The 22,325-nt window shown below is 33.9% G+C and overlaps 1 protein-coding gene across 1 annotated transcript in view; it reads right to left on the minus strand.

The window, feature by feature from the left end:
* ADGRF1 (adhesion G protein-coupled receptor F1) overlaps positions 1–1,280 on the minus strand; it is a 40,745-nt gene extending 39,465 nt beyond the window's left edge. Inside the window, exons 1-2 of the mRNA XM_051996692.1 lie at positions 1,271–1,280; positions 93–242 (exon numbers count right to left, since the gene is read on the minus strand). Coding sequence (XP_051852652.1) covers positions 93–242; positions 1,271–1,280 — 160 coding nt within the window. The remainder of the gene's footprint in view (positions 1–92; positions 243–1,270) is intronic.
* Between the last annotated feature and the right edge of the window lie 21,045 nt (positions 1,281–22,325).

A 22,325-nucleotide genomic window follows, 5' to 3' on the forward strand; every position in this document is an offset into this window, starting at 1 on the left:
AGCAGGTAATTTTGTCCCACTCTAAATAGTTAAGGTACATCCATATTGACTTATTCCCCAGACCAATCCTGAACAAAAGAGTGTTGGCTCACATGTAGTAGCTTTCTTTCTGATAATTTCCAATGTCCCATTTGGCCAGGAATATTGAGGCTTCAGAGACTTTAGAAAATTCTGAAATTTCCATTTTTCAGCTGAATGTTGATAGGTTACCTGAAACAACAGCTCATATCTCTGTTTCATGCCTAAAGAAAAAAATAGGTAAGATAAAAATTTACTCTTATTTCAGTCAAGATGGGAAAAATTGCTAATGAACAGATTGGAGCATTTCATAAATACAAAGGGATGTTCTAGTATGATACAGTGATCTCAGAACCACAGAATCTGATCATTGGAAGGGGCCTCTATGTCCCACCCATCCAACCTCCATGGTTCACCATTAAGGAGTCTCAAGTTATAAGGGGTCCCTGGCATTAAAAATTCTCTCTAGATAGATAACTTAACCCATTAATTAATGAGTTGTACAGCTGGCCCAGTTTGGCTAGGATGGAGCAACACTTGCATTTCTATCCTGGATTGTCTTTTATTGCCATTCCTATCTCTCAAAGTCCTTCACTAGCCCCAGATCACCATTCCTATAACTCTTGAGCTACCACATATGCCATCCACAGGGCACTATCACCATAGGAACTCTTTCTTAGGATTTCCATTTTCCCAGTGTTCCTCCTTTCTTGAATCTGGAGAAAATGTATTTGGGAGATATGAAGGGAAATATGAAGTACAGTAATTCTGATGAGTTGCCTATTTTATCTGCTTGAAAGGATGAGAGATAGGCTCTTTCCTAGCTGGAAACTGTGTATTAATAGTACAGATAGTATTTTTTTTCCCACTGCTATAGAAGCTCCTGTACAACATAAGAGTTAATGGCATTTTTATCTTCATATCTTTAATGTCAAACAGAGTGCTTTGCACATATTATGTTATTTTACAGTTAAGTCTGACTTCATGATCCCATTTGAGATTTTCTTGGAAAACATATTAAAGTGGTTCGCCATTTCCTTCTCCAGTTCATTTTACAGACGAAGAACTGAAGCAAAGATGGTTAAGTGACTTGCCAGAGTCACATAGCTAAGAAATGTCTGAGGCTGAATTTGAACTCAGGAAGAGGAATCTTCCTGACTTTAGGTTTAGTACTTTATCTACTATGCCATCCAGCTGTTTGTACATAGTAGTTATTTAATAAATGTACATTGATTAGTTAAAATCATGTTACTTGCAGTCATGTCGTAACACTCCCAAATGAAAGTGAGCCCACCTGTTGTTGGGTGTGTAAATCACCATCCAACTAATTTTACTCTGGGCAAAGAATTCCTAATGCCATAAGATATCGTGTAAGACATAGCCTTAGAGTTGGAAAGTCCTGGGTTCAAGTTTTGTCTCTTATATATTAGCTAAGGAATACTGGGTAAATCACTCTCTCAGTGCTTTAGTCAATCCTAGACTAAATCATAGAGAAGAGGGTATGTGTATTGAACGAGGGAGTTTCTTCACCCTATATACCCTATATACCTTCACCCTATATATAGGTATATGTGTGTATATATATATATACATATATATATATATACCTTCACCCTATATATTTTTTGAACCCTATAACAGTGATATTTTTACGTTTACTTGTGTCACTTTGACAGTCTGATGAAGACTATGGTCCCCTTTTCAAAATGTTAAATTCATAAAATATAATACACATGATTATAAAAGAATCCAATTATATTGAAATCTAGTTATCAAACTATATTTTTAAATGCTAATTCTTAACTATGTTAAGAATCTCACCTTTATACCAGACTTCCATTAGTGATAGTCCATAGCCCTATACATATTGCATAAGAATTTCTCATCACATTTCTGTGGATATCCAAGGAAATGTCCTAGGGATCATCCATTTACCTCCTCTCCAAACTGGCTGATTAAAAATGCAATACACAGACACACACACACACACACACACACACACACACACACACACATACACACAAGTACATAAACACAGAGTTTTTGTCCCCAAATGAGAAAATGGTTCTATGATTCTGACTGTGGGACCTGAAAACTCTCACCTGTTTGTGTTTCCTTGCTCACAGCAAGGTCTTTTTTTGTTTTGAGACTCTTGTTTCTCTGAAAGGGAAGCAAAAGAAGTTTTTAAAAGTTGTGTTTTAAATTAATTTGCTACATTTTCTGAGCTAGAGCTCAAATGAAATTATGGATTCAAATCCTCAACAAAAGCAGTATGAAAAGAAATGCCACAACTCAATAGTAGCTGCTGACCTCTTTCCCTAATCCAATTCACTTGCATGTCATAGCATCATTTTCCTAATGTCTTAGTCCTCTTGGAGAACAAAGGACATACAAAAATAACAGCAGCAGCAGCAGTCGCAACAACCTTGGCTAACCAACTCAGTACCTGCTTCTGAATCTCTCCACAAAAGCAGAGACCTACTGAAGAACTCTGTTCTTTTGTGGACAAAATAATATCATATCTTTCCTGATTTACAGTCCAAGATCATACATAGGTTTGTAGGAATATAGTCTTGAGCTGCCCGGGAGTTCAGATGCTGGCTCCAAATAAATGACATTGATTAACAAAGAAGGAACAAGGCCCTCCAGACACCAGAATTATGGGAGAAAACAGAACTAAATGCAAACTCTAATAAGATTTTGTACTTCAGAGACATGCCTTTGCAGCAATTTCTCAGCAGAATGGAGTATATACTTGGTCTCTAGATGGTACAAAAAACATCTTGATTTGGGTCTTATATAGAAGCATATCATGTCATGGAAAATTTAAAAAAGCTTTAAGCTTTAGAAACAAGGTTTGTTCTCTATTTCATTTCTTTCTCATAACAACTAAACTATGCAATGTTATTAATTAATCATTACAATAATTACTAACAATGCAAAGTATTCTCATTACTTAATATCATCTAATTAATATTAATCACAAGTCTTTAATATTACTTATAATTAACTATAATATTATTACCTCCATTTTGCAGATAAGGGCATCAGAATGGTCAGAGGACTTGCACAGGTATAGTAGATATATGAGGCAGGTTTTGAACTCAGGTCTTTCTAACTCCAACTTCAGTGATCTATTTACTGTATCACCTAGTTGCCTCTAGGAACATGGGATTTGAAGACATGGGACCAGGGTTTAAATGCTAGCTCCTGTTTACTGCTTGTGAGATTTGGGGGAAATTACTTTAAATTTAAAGACCACATTTTTAAATTTATGAAATGGGGAAATGATTTCCAAGGTCCTTTCCAGCTTTAAAGCAACAAGCTCAGGTCCAGATGAAAATGGTGGTTCCCTGGCAATACAACTGAAACTATGTCATCTCAAAGAAAGTAAAAGACCTCTTCCAGGATCCGGAGCTGATCCTGAGCTTTTTTAGTTCTTTTTGTTGTTTCATGGAGATCCTCTTCCCTTCCCCACAGATGTAAGAGCTTTGACTCACTATTACCACTGTTCAACCACCAAGAAATTGAAGTCCAAGAAATCCAGTCACTTTTTTTAAAGTCACACTGTTAATTGGTATCAGAACCAGGACTATTACCGAGGTATTGTGGCTTCCAGTTCAATGTTCTTTGCTCCAAACTTAAGTTTCTTGACTTTAAAAGAATCCCAGGAAGAGTCAAGATGAGAGATATTAGAAATGATCAAGGAAAGTAGACTGAGTAAATAGACTCACCTCCAGCAGGTCCTCAGATCCCATAGCCAAAGTCAGAAGGGAAACCAAACAGAGCTCCCCAAATTTCATCTTCACTTTTTTCTTTTGTACCCTAGACTGAATATAAATAGCAGAGCATGTAAATTAGAATTAAATTATAGCAAGGCATGCAGCTTGGAGTTAGATTACAGGGATAAGGCAACTCTCTATGTGGCTTGAGCCCAAAAGATAATTTTTATTGGGTTATGTAAAAAACTTGGGCACTACTGAGACCAATGTAAAGTGAGATTCCTACACTGATCAAATTTCCCATATCTACTTATCTACTTATATTCTATACTAACCAAAAAGAGCACTGCTTTAAAATCTTCTTTGCAGAAAGAAATGGATTTTAGTGGTTTTGTGGTCTTAAAAAAAGACCACTCTTCACCCTTCTTAGAATTGTACATGTACCGGCTCTTGGCTTTAAAAAATGATTCTCTTTTCTTTATGATTAGGAACATTGATCATCCTGCTCTTTTTATTATACAGAAAGGTTTTTTTTAATTATCCCAGGGAAGATAAAGTTAAAATACCAAAGCACTGGATCATTTAGCTTCATGAATTTCATTATGTAAATAATACAAAGAAATAAGAGTCAACCAACCTTAAAAATCTATTTCTTTGAGGCTTTACTAACTACAACAAATTATCCATAATTCATGAGATTAATAGCAAAATTCCATTCTTAGCTTCTCTAACCTCCTCAAAAAAAGTCTGACACAGTGCAAATATTACTGGATAACCTGAGTTCAAATTTTGACAACTGTGTATCTTGGGAAGAATTCTCTTGATATCAATTTCTTCATCAAATAAAAGATCTCCATAGTTTTTGAATCATATAATCTTATAGACAGGGACAGTAGATTTGTTTGGAATTAAATTTAAAAGAAAACCTAGAGCAAAGTCAAATGTAAAATTTCTTTTATAAGGATAAGGTCAAGTGTGAAAGAATAGATATCTCCTCCCATCCTCATCTTGATGGAGGTAAGAGTAAAAGAAAAAGATAAAAATTATAAATTAAAAAGTTAGATTAAATGATATTTTATATCCCTATAGATTCTAAAAACCAATGATCATTAATGGTCTCCCCTCTAACCCAGGACTACCTAACTATAAAATTAATTAGTTTAAAGCAAATAATGCCTCTTATCAGGGCAAGATTATTCCTAGAAATTAGAAGGAAGAAGTTCCTTCCTGTCATAGTAACTCCATGCTTTGCTAGACAGTGACACATGTAGTATGACTATTCCTAGGAAATAATAATAACAATAGCAATAATAATGATGATAGTTGACATTTTCCTATTTAATATTTTATTTTCTTAATTACACGTGGAAACCATTTTAACATTCTTTTTTCACCCAAATTCTGAGTTCCAATTTATCTCCCTGTTCCCTTCCTCTCTTGTTGAAAAAGGAAAGCAACTCAACATATGTTATGCATTTGTAGTCATACAAAACACATTTCCATGTAAGTTATTCTGTGAAAGAAAACATAAACAACAACAACAACAAAAAAAAAAAAAAAAACAAGAAAAAAAATTTTTAAAAGGGGAAAAAGTATGTTGGCTCTGAATTGTCTCTACTTGTTCTTTCTTTTTTTTCTTTTTTTTTTTTTTTTCTTCATTTTTCTTTTTTTTTTTTTATTTAATAATTACATTATATTTACACTCATTTCTGTTCCGATTTTTTTTTCCCCTCCCTCCCTCCACCCCCTCCCCTAGATGGCAAGCAGTCCTTTATATGTTGGATATGTTGCAGTATATCCTAGATACAATATATGTTTGCAGAACCGAACAGTTCTCTTGTTGCGTAGGGAGAATTGGATTCAGAAGGTATAAATAATCCGGGAAGAGAAACAAAAATGCAGATAGTTCACATTCGTTTCCCAGTGTTCTTTCTTTGGGTGTAGCTGCTTTTGTCCGTCATTTATCAATTGAAACTCAGGTCTCTTTGTCAAAGAAATCCACTTCCATCAAAATATGTCCTCATACAATATCGTTGTCGAAGTGTATAATGATCTCCTGGTTCTGCTCATTTCACTTAGCATCAGTTCATGTAGGTCTCTCCAAGCCTCTCTGTATTCATCCTGCTGGTCATTTCTTACAGAACAATAATATTCCATAACATTCATATACCACAATTTACCCAGCCATTCTCCAATTGATGGGCATCCATTCATTTTCCAGTTTCTAGCCACTACAAACAGGGCTGCTACAAACATTTTGGCACATACAGGTCCCTTTCCCTTCTTTAGTATTTCTTTGGGATATAAGCCCAATAGAAACACTGCTGGATCAAAGGATATGCACATTTTGATAATTTTTTGGGCATAATTCCAGATTGCTCTCCAGAATGGTTGGATTCGTTCACAACTCCACCAACAATGCATTAGTGTCCCAGTTTTCCCGCATCCCCTCCAACATTCATCATTATTTTTTCCTGTCATCTTAGCCAATCTGACAGGTGTGTTCTACTTGTTCTTTCTCTGGAGATAGACAACACTTTTTATCATAAATCCTACAGAACTGTCTTGGATCAGTGTATTGCTGAGAATAGCTAAGTTATTCATAGTAGATCATTATACAATATTACTATTACTGTGTGCAATGTTCTCCTGATTCTACTCATTTCACTTTGGATCAATTCATGCTAAGTCTTTCCAGGTCTTTCTAAGAGCATCTTGCTCATTCTTTCTTTCTTTCTTTTTCTTTTTTTTTTTTTTAATAATTGTAACTTTTTATTGACAGAACCCATGCCTGGGTAATTTTTTACAGCATTATCCCTTGCACTCACTTCTGTTCCGATTTTTCCTCTCCCTCCCTCCACCCCCTCCCCCAGATGGCAAGCAGTCTTATACATGTTAAATATGTCACAGTATAGATACAATATATGTATGCAAAACCAAACAGTTCTCTTGTTGCACAGGGAGAATTGTATTCAGAAAATAGAAATAACCTGGGAAGAAAAACAAAAATGCAAACAGTTTACATTCATTTCCCAGTGTTCTTTCTTTGGGTGTGGCTGTTTCTGTTCATCATTGATCAATTGAAACTGAGTTAGATCTTCTCTTTGTCAAAGAAATCCACTTCCATCAGAATACATCCTCATACAGTGTCATTGTTGAAGTATATAATGATCTCCTGGTTCTACTCATTTCACTTAGCATCAGTTCATGTAAGTCTCTCCAAGCCTCTCTGTATCATCCTGCTGGTCATTTCTTACAGAACAATAACATTCATATACATGCTTATTATTTCTTAAAGCACAATAGTATTCACCACAATCATATACAACAACCTGTTCAGCCATTCCCCAATTTTTTGTAACCACTAAACGAGCTACTGTAAATATTTTTGCACACATAGGTTCTTTTTCTTTGTGTTTTTAGGTTTTTTACCTTTTTTGGAATACAGACCTAATAGTGCTACTGCTTGGTCAAAGAAGTTGCATGGTTTTATAGCCCTTTGGACATAATTCCAAATTCCTCTCTAAAATGACTGAATTTCAAAAATAGTACATTAGTATTTTAATTTTCCCACCAACACTTGCCTTTTTCCTTTTCTGTCATATTAGCCAAACTGATAGATGTGAGATGGTAACCCAGAATTATTTTAACTTCAGTTTCTCTAATCAATAGTTATATATCTATAGATAGCTTTGATTATTCTGTCTGAAACCTGCATGTTCTTATCGATAATTGACTATTTGTTAACTGAGGAATGGTTTTTCTATAAATTTGACTTGGTGGCTATTTGTTTGAGAAATTGTCATTTAGAGAAAACTCACCATAAAAACTTTTTTTTTTTTACAATGACTACCAATTAGGGTTTCCTTCCATCTAGTGCCCCTCATTTATCCTACACATTCTCTCTTTTTATCCAGTCTATTCTCAAAAGTGTTTTGCTCCTAACTTTACCTTCCTCAAACTTCCCTCCTTTCTATTAGCTTCTCTGCCTCTTCCCCTATCCTCTTCTCTTCCTACTTTCCTGTATGATAAGATAGATTTTTATCCCCAAATGAGGGTGTATATTATTCCCTCTTTGATCCAATTATGATGAGATGAAAATTCCCATTTTCCCCTCCCCTGGAAAATCTCTTTCAGGTCTCTGTTAGGTCAGGTAATTTATCCCATTCTATTTTTCCCTTTCCACTTCTCTCAATGTATTCTTTCCTCTCATTGCTTAATTTTTAAACATAATTGTACCATCACATTCACTGTAGATCCAAGTTTTCTATCTATAAGTATTACTTCTAACTGCCTTGAAAATGAGAAAGTTTTTTAGGCATTATAAATATCATTATCCTAGGTAGGAATATAAATGGTTTAATCTTATCCAATCCATTATGATTTCTCTTTTCTATGTATCTTTTTATACTTCTTTTGTATCTTGTATATGAAAATTAAATTTTTCATTCAGTTCTGGTCTTTTCATCAGAATTTTCATTGAATGTCCACTTTTCCCCTTGAAGGAGTATGCTCATTTTTTTCTGAGTAAGCAATTCTTTATTGTAATTGTAGTTCTTTTGCCCTCTGGAATATAATATCCCAAGCATTCAAATCTTTTAATGTAGAAGTTGCTAAATCTAATATTGTTCTGACTGTCAATCTACAACATTTAATTGTTTATTGTTGGCTACTTACATTAATTTCTCCTTAACCTAGGGAGGTCTGGGATTTGGCTACTGTTCTTGAAAGTTCATTTTGTGATCTCTTTAGGGAGGTGATGCAATTTCTATTTTATTCCCTGGTTCTAGAATATCAGGGTAATTTTTTTGATAATTTTTTGAAAGATGTCTAAACTCTTTTTAAAATCATAACTTTCAAATAGTCCAGTAATTCTTAAATTATTTCTTTTGGCTTTATTTTCCAGGTCAGTTTTTTTTCCAATGAGATCTCACATTTTCTTCTATTTTTTCTCATTTTTTTTGGTTTTGTTTGATTATTTCTTGATGTCTTAAAAAGTTACTAGCTATCATTTGCTCAATTTAAATTTTTTTTTAAATAATAGCTTTTTACTTTCAAAATATATGCAAAGATAGTTTTCAACATTTACCCTTACAAAACTTTGTATTCCAAATTTTTCTCCCTCACCTAGACTTCAAATAATCCAATATATGTTAGACATGTGCAATTCTTCGATATGTATTTCCACATTTATCATGCTGCACAAGAAAAATCAGATTAATAATGGAAAAAAGAAAAAGAAAAAAAAGGAAGCAAATAACAATAAAAAGGTAAAAATACTATGTTGTGATCTGCATTCAGTCCCCATAGTCCCTCTCTTTCTAGATGCAGATGGATTTCTCTATCACAAGTTTATTAGAATTGGCAACATTTAATTGTTTATTGTCGGCTACTTACATTAATTTCTCCTTAACCTAGGGAGGTCTGGGATTTGGCTACTGTTCTTGAAAGTTCATTTTGTGATCTCTTTAGGGAGGTGATTTCAATTTCTATTTTATTCCCTGGTTCTAGAATATCAGGGTAATTTTTTTGATAATTTTTTGAAAGATGTCTAAACTCTTTTTGTTTGTTGAACAGAGCAACTTCCATCAGACTTGATCATCACATAATCTTATTGTTTCTGTGTACAATGATCTCCTAGTTCTGCTCATTTCACTTAGCATCAGTTTGTATAAGTCCCTCTAGGCCTTTTTGAAATCATCCTGCTGATTGTGTCTTATAGAACAGTAATATTCTATAGCATCCATGTACCATAACTTATTCAGTCATTTTACAACTGATGAGCATCCACTCAGTTTCCAGTTGCTGGCCACTACAAAAAGGCTACTACAAACATTTCTGCACATATAGGCCCTTTTCCCTTTTTTCATTATCTCTTTGGGATACAGACCTAGTAGAGACACTGCTGGATCAAAGAGTATGCACAGTTTGATTGCTCTTTGGGCACAGTTCTCCAGAATGAATGAATCAGTTCACAACTCCACCAACAATGTATTAGTGTCCCAGTTTTCCATATCCCCTCCAACATGTAACATCTTTTTCTGTCATCTTATCCAATCTGAGGGGTGTGAAGTGGTATCTCAGAGTTGTCTTAATTTGCATTTCTCTGATCAATAGCGATTCAGAGCATTTTTCATATGACTAGAAATGGTTTCAATTTCTTCATATGAAATTTGTCTCTTCATATCCTTTAACCATTAACTTTAACTTTAAAGCAATTGTTTTCTTAAGTGAGCCTTTATATCTTTTCCATTTGGTCAATTCTACTTTTTAAGAGTTCTTCTCAAAGAATTTTAAAGAAAGTTTCTCTGATAAGGTCTTATTTCTCAAACATAGAGGGAACTGAGTCAGATTCATAAAAATAAGAGCCATGTCCCGATTGATAAATGATCAAAAGATATAATCTATTCTCAAGGGCTATAAATTCATACATATACTTTTATCAAATAATACTATTACTAAGTGGTTTTAAAAGGGAGAATAATAGGGAAAAAAGATCTAAATGTATCAAAATGTTTGTATCAGCTCTCTTCTCAGGGCAAAGAATTGGAAATTGAGGGGATGCCCATCAATTGAGGAACGGCTGAATAACTTGTGGCACATGATTGTCATGGAATATTGTTGTTCTATGGGAAGTGATGAGCAAAATGGCTTGGAAAAAAACCCGGAAAGTCCTCCATGAACTCAAGCAAAATGAAATGTGTTGTATACAAAGTAATAGCAATGTTCTAGGATGACTAGTTGTAAATTATTTTGTTATTCTCAGCGGTACAATGATGCACGACTACTCTTGAGGACTTATGATGAAAAATCCTATCCATACCCAGAGAAGAAACTGGTTGTGTCTGAATACAGATGGAACGATAATCTCTCTTTTTTAAATTTTATTTATCTTGAGGGTTTTTTAAATTGGGATAAGAGATCTGTTTTATGTCACAGAATGACTTGTATGGAAATGTTTTTGCATAATTTCACATGTAGTTTCTTAATGAGGGCTAGAGGTGAGGATAAAGAAGAGAATCTGGAGCTCAGAAGTTTGAAAAATGTAAAAATTGGGAGCAGCTAAATGGTACAGTGGATAAAACACCAACCCTGAAGTTAGGAAGATCTGAGTTCAAATCTGGCCTTAGACACTTAACACTTCCTTGCTATATGACTCTGAGCAAGTCATTTAACTCTAATTGCTTTAGTAAAAAAAAAAAATGTAAAAATTGTTTTAAATGCAACTGGTGAAAATAATTAATAAATAAATAAGAAAAAATTTTAAAAAGAGTTCTTCTCTTCAGTGAATTTTTATATATCTTTTTTCATTTGACCAATTCTGCTTTTCAAGGCCCTTTTCTCTTCATTGTATTTATGTGGCCACTTTCAATATTTGGACTATTCTGTTCTTAAATTGTTATTTTGTTCAGTGTTTTTTATGCCTCTTTTAACAAGCTGTTGACTCTTATCATGATTTTCTTGTATCATTTTCATTTCTTTGCCCAATTTTTCTTCAACCTCTGTCACTTGATTTTTAAAGATCCTTTTTGAGTTCTTCCATGACTTGAGAACAATTCACATTTTTCTTTAAGGCTTTGAATGCAGGAGCTTTGACTTGGTTGTCTTCTTCTTAATGTGTTTCAATATTCCTTGTCACCATAGTAACTTTCTTTGGTCAGAGGTTTTTTTTTCTGTTATTTGCTCATTTGACAACCAATTTCTTGACTTTTAATGCTATGGTAAAGTGTGACTCTGCCTCTATAGGGAAGATAGCATTGTCCCAAGCTTCAGGCTTTTTTCTGTAAATGTTTTCAAAGGTAATTCTAGGGACCTATAAAATTTTGCTTCTTCCAAGATAGTATGATTTAGGAAGATATGTGCTTACTATTCTCCTGTACTGTGCACTTGTTTATGAGAAACCACAAACATTTTTTATGATGAATCCTGTGGCTACAAGTTTTTATATTTTAGTGCTCCTTCTCGCATTTGGATTAAGACCCAGGATTATGACCCAGAATCAAGTATAGGCAATACAAGAGTCATGTCCCTGATGCAAGCAAGAGACTCCTAAAATATGTTTCCAATCCATTTACTAATTATCTTACCATTTGTGGGCCAAGAGGTCTAGAAATCACAACTATGGCCACTAATTCAGTTGCTACAAGACCTGCTCAAGGTTTACACTCTACACTCACCTTGGTACAACAGACCTTTTCTGATGACCTTCTAAATTGTCTTAGGGTGGAAAATTGGGGTGGAAAAAGTGGTTTCTGCACTCTAGAATTTGTTTAGAGTCATTATTTAAATGTATTTGGAGGGATTTGGAGGAGAGTGCTGGGAGTTCTTGCCTTTACTACCCCATCTTGGTTCTTTCTCCCAATGCTGACATTTATATAGAGCTTAATTTATGTAGATGAGAATTTCTTATTGTCATTTGATCTCTACAACAACCCTATGAGAAAGGCATTATTAATAATTTCTTGTAATTGAGGAAGCTAAGGCACAAAGTGACGTGACTTGATCAGGGTTTCATAGTGTCTGCACTATTCACTTTATCATTCACTGTCTTTTGAATCAAATTCCAAAGTTGTTGCCCCAAATGAAAAATCTGCTTGCTATGGCTCACTGGTTCAAAGTGAGAAATCAAAGCTTCATATAGTTTTCCCCCTCTGCTTAATTGAGATTTTTCTCTAAAATTTCTTTATAAAAAAAATCATTTCTGCCATTGCTTTGACTGTGGCTTTGATTTTCTTGACTAGCACTGAATGGAGAATGAAAAAAAAAATAGAGAGTTATACAAAGGAGCTGCCCCCCTTTCCTGTTACCCTTGAAGGCAGTTACTATTTCATCCATTGAACTAAATTTCAAGAGCAAAATGGAGAAGTAGGGAAAATTTTTATCTGTAACACATATATATTCTTAACAAACACAATCCCCTTAGGCATCTTTTCTGATTCTAATCAAGGGAGTTCTTAACCTGGGTATCTGAACTTGGTTTTTAAAAAATGCTTTGTTAACTTACTATATTTCAATACAATTTGTTTCCTTCATAATCCTATATAGTTTATTCTATGCATTTAAAGCTATTATTCTGAGAATAATAAGATTATTATTATTATTATTATTAATTGATTCCTATCTGCCAAAGGGATCCATGACACATTCACACAAAAGGTTAAGAACACCTGGGCCTGTTTATCACATATTCTCGGAATCCACCAACTGTTTCCCTCTCCTTGATAGGCTACATTAGCTCCTGTAATCAGGATGCTGAGTATTTACATAGTATTATTCTCTGGACCAGCTGTGGGCTCTCTGTGGAATGTTCTCCAGCTGTACTGGCAGAAACCTTGGTCTAAAGGATTAACCATAGTAGAGACTGTCTCATTTCCTTGAATTCATATGGATAAATTAATTTTCTGATAATTCTTATCCTTCAGTTAGCTGTGAACAATCACTAAGATTTGCTTCTCAGGGTTTGGAAAGGGACTCTCTATTGTCTCTATAACCTTCCCTAAAAGTATTTATGGCCAATGTTGCTTATTTATGTCAACATCAGTCATTTTATCACAGAATGATCCTCAGTTTAGATTGCTCACACTTCCCACTTACCCTATCCAGAATATTTTTAAAAGAATAATAATTTAATTTAAATTACATTCTTGATTATTCTCATAATTTAATTATGGGAATTTAATCCTATAGATTAAATTCATGGGTATTTATGATTATATTTCTATGAGACAATATTTCTTAATTATCAACTTATTGGGTTTTTTCTTAAACAAATGTGCCAAAAATATTTGCTTTTGACAGCTGCTCCCCCTCCCTCCCTCCCTCTCCCTCTTTCCCCTCCTCCCTTCTCTCTCTCTCTCTCTCTCTCTCTCTCTCTCTCTCTCTCTCTCTCTCTCTCTCTCTCTCTCTCTCTATATATATATATATATATATATATATATATATATATATATATATATATATATGATCATAGACTTGGAGCAGGAAGGGATCTTGGAAATGATCTGGACCAATTATCTCATTTTGCAGATGAAAAATTTGAGGTCCATAAGGATATTACTTATCCAAGGTCACACAGGTAGTAAATAGCAAAGCTGGCATTGGAGCCTAGTTCCTTTAGGGCCATTCTTTTGTTCTTTTTACTATGCTTTACTCCCTTTATCAGAGAAGAAATAAAGAATAGATGGGAAGCTAAAAGGATAGAAAACTGGATTGTGAAGGGGGTATATAAGAAAAATTTGTCCCCAATAGATTTTTTTCTTGCCTAAAGGCAATAAAAAATTGCAAAATTGCAAAAATTTAATTTTTTGAAGACTTACACACTTACATATACCTAGCATTTATATAGACATTTAAGTTTTGCCCAGTGCTTTATATATGTTATCTCATTTTATCTTTATAATAACCTTGTCAGGCAGGAACTATTATTATCTCCATTTTGTTGATGAGAAACAGAGACTGAGTAAAATTCAGTGACTTGACCAGAGTTCCACAACTAAATGTCTGAGACAGATTTTGCATTCAAGTTTTCCTGCTCCATGTCTAGCAATATGCTCCCTTGCTGTCCCTAATATATTTATAGAATAGAGTTTTGAAGCTATCATCAAGTACTAATGTACTTGCAGGCTAAAAAATTCCCAGATTTTTTTTTCCAAAATAGTGCTACTTCTATCTTGTACTTATTATATATATGCTAGGCACTGCGCTAAGTGCTAGAGATAACAAAGATAGGCAAAAGATAGTCCCTGCCCTCAAGGAGCTCATAATCTAATGGTGGGAGACAACATTCCTGGTACAGAGAAACTATATATAGCATAAAAAGGGAATCAAGAGAAGTAGGAACTAGAATTAAAAGGTAATGGAAAAGGCTTCCTATCGAAGACCACATAACTGGGACTTGAAGAAATTTTCAAAATCCATTGTGCATATTAGGTTCTATTCTTGATTCTACCCATCTTCAGGTCATGGAATTGCTTTGATTCTATCCATCTGCAGGTCATGGAATTGCTCTTACATGGAATACCATTGTGTTGTAAGAAAAGATGAAGATGTGGTTTAAGAAAATCTGGAAAAAACGATGCAAAGTGAAGTGAGCGGCACCCAAAGAATAATTTACCAAGTAAAAGCAATATGGTAAAGATAATCAACTACAAAAGATTTGATAACTTTGGTCAACACAGTAATTTACCCAAGTCCAAAGGATTCAGGATACAAAATCTTTCCCATCTAAATAGAAAACCGACAGTCTCAGAATGGAGACTGTAGAACAAAGTATATTTCTCCCTTTTATTTCCCTGGTTTGTTTGTGTGTGTGTGTGTGTTTTTTTTTTTTTTAACATGACTAATGCAGAAATGTGTTTTGCATGACTTCATATGTATAATGGCTATTTTTTTTTTTTTTGCTTCTCTCCAAGAGAAAGAACTTGGAACTGAAAAATTTTTTAAAGTTGTAATAAAAAAATTTCTATCACAAATTTAGATTTAGATTAAGTGATAGTTTCCCTATAACTTTTGTGTCATTTTTACTGAGAATTTCTCCTTGGCGAGAATAAGATGCAAAAGAAAATTTCCTCTTGTTGATTCAATTTTTTGAGGAATAAAATTGTTACTAAGGCAAATTAAGAAAATATTGTTGCTGTGTTCTTGGCAAAGAGGAAGATTTAGAAGACAGATGACTGGACAACTATCATTATTATCATGTCTTGTTACTGTTCTAGGATTATGGTAACCTACACCTGAATTCTCTCTCTTCCAAACCTTGACTCTTCCAGGAGCATATTACAATAATAGGTCTCATGCCATAAATTAGTAGTGTTACCTGTGAAATTAAATTTTGTTCTTTGAATTAGGATTTCTGATTTACCTCACTTCTTAACTATATTTGGTACACGAAGACATGGGTTTTATTTCTGGATTCTTTCTTGAGTTCTGTCTTCTATGAATTTCTTAGTTTCTCTAATTTTTTTTTCTTTCTATTGTGTGGCCAATCCTATATTACCTCAAACAGTGGTTAGTTTTAATTTTTATTCTAAAATATTAACCAGTTATATTGTACTTTCACAGCTGACTTAGAAACGATTCTGACATTAGTAACCAGTTACTTCCTCCTGCTTGTTAAGATAATATCAGTTTCATTTTTGTGATATTACTCAGGGATCTCCACCCCTCAGAATCTCCTAATCCTCTTCTTGGACAAAGTATACATGATAAATAGAGGCATGGAACTTCTTTATAGACTATATATTTCTGGACTTTTTCTTTCTTAATCCTGAGACATAATTTTCTATATAGTTTCCTGTCTCGTCCTCCATGTTCCCCTTTATGTTGAATTCAGCAACTATTATAGTATATTTTAATTTAATTTGGAAGGTTTTGACAAGTGGTTTTAAATAATTTCCTTATTTCCTGGAACAGAAATTGGTACATAAACAACAATCATCTACTTGGTGATCTTTTGGTAAATGTTTACCAAGAGCATTGTGACAGAGAATAACCCAGTCTTCTGAAATGATGTTTTAGACATATGATGAAAGTACCAACTATTTTAGTTTCTCCAGAGAAAATGTACAAGGCATCCTTACATTTAATTGTAACTTTCTTTGGTCTCCTAGTTGCATATGTAGCCAGAATGTCAATTCTGACATGAGACAGTTCCTCTGTAAATATCTCTACATATTAGTCACTGGACAAGGATCTGGGTACCATCAGAATACCAAAAGTTAAATGATTTATAGATAATCTAAAAAATATATGATTCCTAGCACTCTCTGATTCTCTCTTTGTTACTCTGGAACCATTACTAGAGAAGTGGATGGGGGTTACACTGGATCAAGGGCCATTTGGTATTGGTTTGATTGTTTGTTTCATGGGTTGCTATGGCCAAAGATTTCATCATCAAGTAAGCAGTCTACTGGAGATGAACCTCTTTGTATTTAAGCTGGCCTTCCTCAGAAAGCAGACCCAAGTCAGTTGCCCAATTCTTTATAACTTGAGAAAAATAAAAATAAGAAGACTCCTAGTTCAGGAACAGATGTAGAATTGGGGTAAAGGTTAGACAAAGTGCTCATCATGACAGAGGGGACAATGATGGGCTGTTTTCTAATATTACTTTTTAAAGTCCATATCTTAATTTTGAAAAATTGTTCTCCCCATCATTGCAAAGGCATTTAGTTTGTTAAAAAGATCTATTATGATGAAGGCTCCACTAGGCAATTGTTAATGTGGTAAGATTTTCAAAATTTGCCCAAGGTACCCCAATAAATTTTTCATTCCTTCTTTGAATAGAAGCATCAAAAATGGCAGATAGTAAGGAAGTAGTATAAATAGATCATTTTATTATAATTTTATTAGGGCAGAGGTTGTCAAACATGTGGCCCATTGCCTGCATACAACCCACAACACCTCTCAGTGTGACTTGAACCTGATTAAAGATCTAATTCCTATATGATTTTAACATACTGATGTATTAATAATAACAATAAAAAGAAATCTGTCAACTTGTGTGGTTTTTTAAGCCAAGATGAAGCCTGTAGGGCTTATGTGAAGTTTAGTGGCCTCCTCTATATCTGAGTTTGATACCCTTGATATAGCAGACTACAGGTATAAAAACTCCCTCCACTGATTTAATCAGCAACAGGTTTCTAACATTGTTTTAGAGTTTCTTTCATTGTGAGGTTGAGTAGTTTGCCTATCATTACTTATGTATCAGAAGCAGATCTTGAATTCAAATCTTCCTGAATCTAAGTCCTTCTCTTTATCCACTATATTCTCTAAAATATGGACAAATTTATTAATTTGTAAATCAACTAATTAATCAAACAAATTTATTGTGTATCTCCTATGTATCAGACACTATGTTAAAAAGACAAAATGATTAGTTTTGATTTTTCTTTATATCCCTTGCATTTAGCACAGCATTTGGCATAGTATATATTTAATAATGCTCAAGATGAATTATTGAAAGACAAAAAATGAAATAATCCCTTCCACTAAGCTTTAGTAGATATTAGCAAAATGCTCATATTCATATATATGCTCATATTTGTATGTATATAATATATGACTATACATAATATATGTATATATAAATATATATATAATATATATACATAAATATGCATACATACATGTGTGTGAGGGGGGGGCAGCTAGGTGGAGCAGTAGATAAGAATGCCAGACCTGGAGTCAGAAAAACTCATCTCTTTGAGTTCAAATTTAGTCTCAGACATTTACTGTGTGATCCTTAGCAAGTCTTTTAATCTTGTTTTCCTCAGTATTTTTTTATCTGCAAAATGAGGCAGAGAAGGAAGTGTCAAATCACTCAAGTATCTTTGCCAAGAAAAACCTAAATGGAGTCATGAAGAGTCAGACATGACTGAAACAATTCAATAACAAAAAGTGTATATTAAATATATGTGTGTGTGAGTGTGTGTGTTACATTTGGAGAGAGAAATGTATATATACTTACATACAATGTGTGTATATCTAAGTGTATGTGTATAGGTATTCAAGTACATATACTCAAATTCTTCATTTTCAGTAATTTTCTTAAAGGAATGACTCTAAAAGATGGTGTGAAAAGTAAAATAATGGGAAATATAAGTGATACACAAAAAATATTAATAAAAACAAAATCAATAATTTGCAAAGCATTCCTTTAGTTTTGATTCTCTTTCTGGTTTATTCCACTATTGATTTAAATGAAGATATTGACTTGAAGGGCCCATTTGTGAACCTGCCTTCTAGTCTTGTTTCTCAAAACAAAGAGCAGGACTCTGATCTCATTAACCTTTCTCTCTGTTGTCTTATTACCTCCTAGCTAACTGACTTCAGATCTTTATACAATGTTTCTTTCGAAGTTCAGCTCAAGTCACATAGTCTAAATTATGTATATTTTTTATTTATTAACATTCACTTTTTAATTTTGAATTGCAAATTCTCTCTCTCTCTCTAGCCCTTTCCCTAATCATTGGGAAGGCAAGCCATAAGATGCTCATTCAGAGTCTACATGAAGTCTTTCCAGATTCTCTCAGCTTTGGGTTCCCTCCCCACAAAATGATCTTATATTTTTATACTATATATTTTATGGTATATATATACACAATCAACATATTTATACTATATGTTGGTACCTGTTGTTTCCCTAATAGGATAGAAATCTTCCAGGGTAGAGACAGTTTTTATTTTATTTTAAAATTCCTTTCCTTAACATCTAGCACAATGCTTCACCTATGGTAGGTACTTAATAAATGATTACTGATTGATTGTTTATAGGTCCCTTTGAGGGGCTTCTTTTGCCTACTTTTAAGAAAAATTTCCTTTTCCTTCTCAACCCAGCAATTGCTCTAGCATCCTCTTGGTGTTCATCCTCTGCATATGACAAGCCCAGCCCAATTTAGTTTTGAAAAAAAAAAAAAATCTGGCTTTAGTACTTAAAGACTGGCTTCATTCCAAACCTCTGTTACCAGAGATTTTTGTCTTCTCACTTGTGGTTTGGTATGGCCTGGAGTAACAGCAGATTCCCTTAAATGAGAATTAATAGCATTTCAGCAAAGATGCCAAGCCTTTTGTTCCCAGCCAAGCCTTCAGCTTAGCAACAAGGACATGACACTCCTAGAAACTTTAAGTCACGCTTATTTCTCATTTTCCCCATTTGATTTTGTTTAGTCAGAGCAAAGTCCAGAGAACTTCATCTTCCTTTTGAATTGTTTCTCTAACAAAAGTATTCAAGTTATAATGGTGAAAGGCACTTTAGAAAAGGTGATGGGCAGATAGATGGGATGGCTCATTGTAGATAAATATAGTAATTATATAAATTTATAAATGTAAGAGTGAGTGAATAAGTGTGTGTGTGTGTGTGTGTGTGTGTGTGTGTGTGTATCTAGACTGAACTGCATGGGTCTATCCTCATCTGTAAAATGAGTAAGTTAATTAGATGGCTTCTGATGTCTCTTTTGAGGTCCTACAATCATTTCAGTTGATTAGAAGATAGTGTTAATATAAGCACAATCATAGATTTGACACCCATCCAAGCCCTCAGAAGCCAATTAGCACTTCCTCTCAAAGAAAAATCATGCTTTCAAATCAGAGATTATACACTCCTGAGTCTATTGACTTTGTAACCCTCTCCATCATATATTCCACTCATGGCCTTTCTTTACTAGATCTGATAGAAAGTTAAGATGACATATTATAGGAATGGAATCTTTCAAAGATGAACAGAACTTTATTGACCTAGATGACTTATTTTAAGCATAAGAACAGGGACAAGTATACATCTACCATCCAGTTCCTCTCTCCAGGGACAACACAGAATTTCTCATATCACATTTCCCTTTGATGTATGTACTTTTCAGACTATGTAGCCCTAAATTATTGTATATCTACAAAGGTTCCAATATTGAGTATTCCCAACTATTTCATAATAAGAAGGGGTTGTTTTATTTTTTCCAATTATCTCAAGCTCTTTGTTTCAATCAACCAGTATATGCCTCCTTTCTCCACTCTATCCCTGTCACCAATTAATCCTTAGAATGCTGCCATAACTCCTACCAAATTAAAACTGGAAAGAGAATGAAAAAACCATTTTCAGGGCTCCTCTTAAGCTACCAGGTATATTAACAGATGTTTTATCATCAGACTTAAATGAATTCTATCTCTGTTTTAGTCACTTAAACTCCCTGACTCATTCAGTAATCAGTTATGGAGTGGTACTACATGCAGGACACTCCATTTTTTTTTTCCTTTTTAAAGATCAGATTTTCCTCATCTCAACCAAGATGGAGTGCAAAGCTAACTCATGAGGCCATTTTCACTATTTATTGTCATTAGAGATTTGGCCTATGTCTTTTTTGATCTGGACAGATTCATTTTTCCTTAGGCAACCTAATAGCCCCCAAGAACCCCAGATTTTAATTAATACCAAACAGTTTGGCCACTCAATCTATATAGTCACCTACTGCTGGTCAGAACTCCTTGGCTTGAGACTCACCAATCTCAGCCTCCCTGGTGACCAGGATCACAAGCATGAACCATCTCCTCCTCAGCCAACAAACTGTCTTGAGGACATCTGCCAATACCATTAAGAGGACCAGGCAGAATTGTGTAGATGAATCAGCACAAACTCATCATTACAAGTGGTGAAGTAAAAGTATGTGTCTTGTTAGTGAAGGGTCAATGATATCATCCTCTTATATGATTAGTTTAGCAGTTTGGCAAGCATTTATTAAGTGACCACTGTGTACAAGGCATCATGCTATGTGCCAAAAATACAAACATCTACAAGATACAGTTGCTTCCCTCAAGAAACTTACAGACTATGTTTTTTATATATATATATATATATATATATATATATATATATATATATATAATGATCTTTACTATCAGATATATTAAAATAGGAACCACATTTTTTGTTTTATTTTTGCACTGGCCTAAGGGCTTTCATGTTCAATATTCATTATCAAATTGAGCTTTAAAAGACTCTTTATACTTTATGAATATCTATGTCTTCTGCTGATAAAGTACAAACCTAAGCTTTTAAGACACTCTCTGCCAAGTTACTCCATGCTATTAGCTATTGATTTCAGTAGCTACTAAGTCCAGTGTATGTAAACCTCACAGATCTGCCATATTATGTTTTTTCTTCTATAAAAAATTGCTTGCTAAGTTCACTTCTTTTTTCTGTTTTTTTTTAATCTTTCCCATGGTTTTTCCCTTTTGTTCTGATTTTTCTCTTTCAACATAATTCATAAAACAATGAGAATTAAAAATAAATAAACTTTTAAAAAAAGATAGTCTTTCCCATGTTATGAGTCAGCAATGTAAAAAGATGTATGATTGATAGGTAGAGACATAGATAAAGATTGAGAACTGCTGCTGTTCAGTTGTTTTCAGTTATGGTTGACTCTGTGAGTCCACTTGGGGTTTTTCTGGCAAAGATACTAGAGTGATTTGCCATTTCCTTTTCCAGCCCATTTAACATGTGAGAAAACTAAGTCAAAGAGTGGAAAGTGATCACATAACTAGATCACATATAGATTACATAACCAGTGTCTGAGGCCAGATTTGAACTCAAGGAGGCCAGTCTTTCTGATGCTAAGCCCAATACTCTATTCACAGTATCACTTAGCTACCCACATAGAGATATACATTTACAATCAAGAAATTTATCACAAAGCTGTGTTCCCCTATACAATTAGCCCACTTTCTAATCTGTAGTCTAAAAATTTATAAACATCTGTATTTTGAGCTAGGAAAAACCTAAGAGGTCAGTTGTTCTAACCTTTGCATTTTACAGAAAAGGAAATTAAGGTCCAGAAGAGAGAAATTATTTTTGTTATGATCACAAAGCTAGTATTTAGATCAGGAGTCAAACCAAGAATTCTAAACCACTGGCATCTTTCTACAATGTCACATAGGAAAGCCCCTACTACCATAACATTGACTAGGACACAAACAAAATTAAGTCACAAGTTGTAATGTATGAATGTAATGGTAGTAGAAATGAATGTAGAATATAAATGTACTATTGTGATATAATAATAATGAGCAGATGGAATTTAAGAAAAAAAGTAGAAAGACTTA

Source organism: Antechinus flavipes, chromosome 4 (genome assembly GCF_016432865.1).
Source record: "Antechinus flavipes isolate AdamAnt ecotype Samford, QLD, Australia chromosome 4, AdamAnt_v2, whole genome shotgun sequence".
In the NCBI taxonomy this organism is placed as follows: Eukaryota; Metazoa; Chordata; class Mammalia; order Dasyuromorphia; family Dasyuridae; genus Antechinus; species Antechinus flavipes.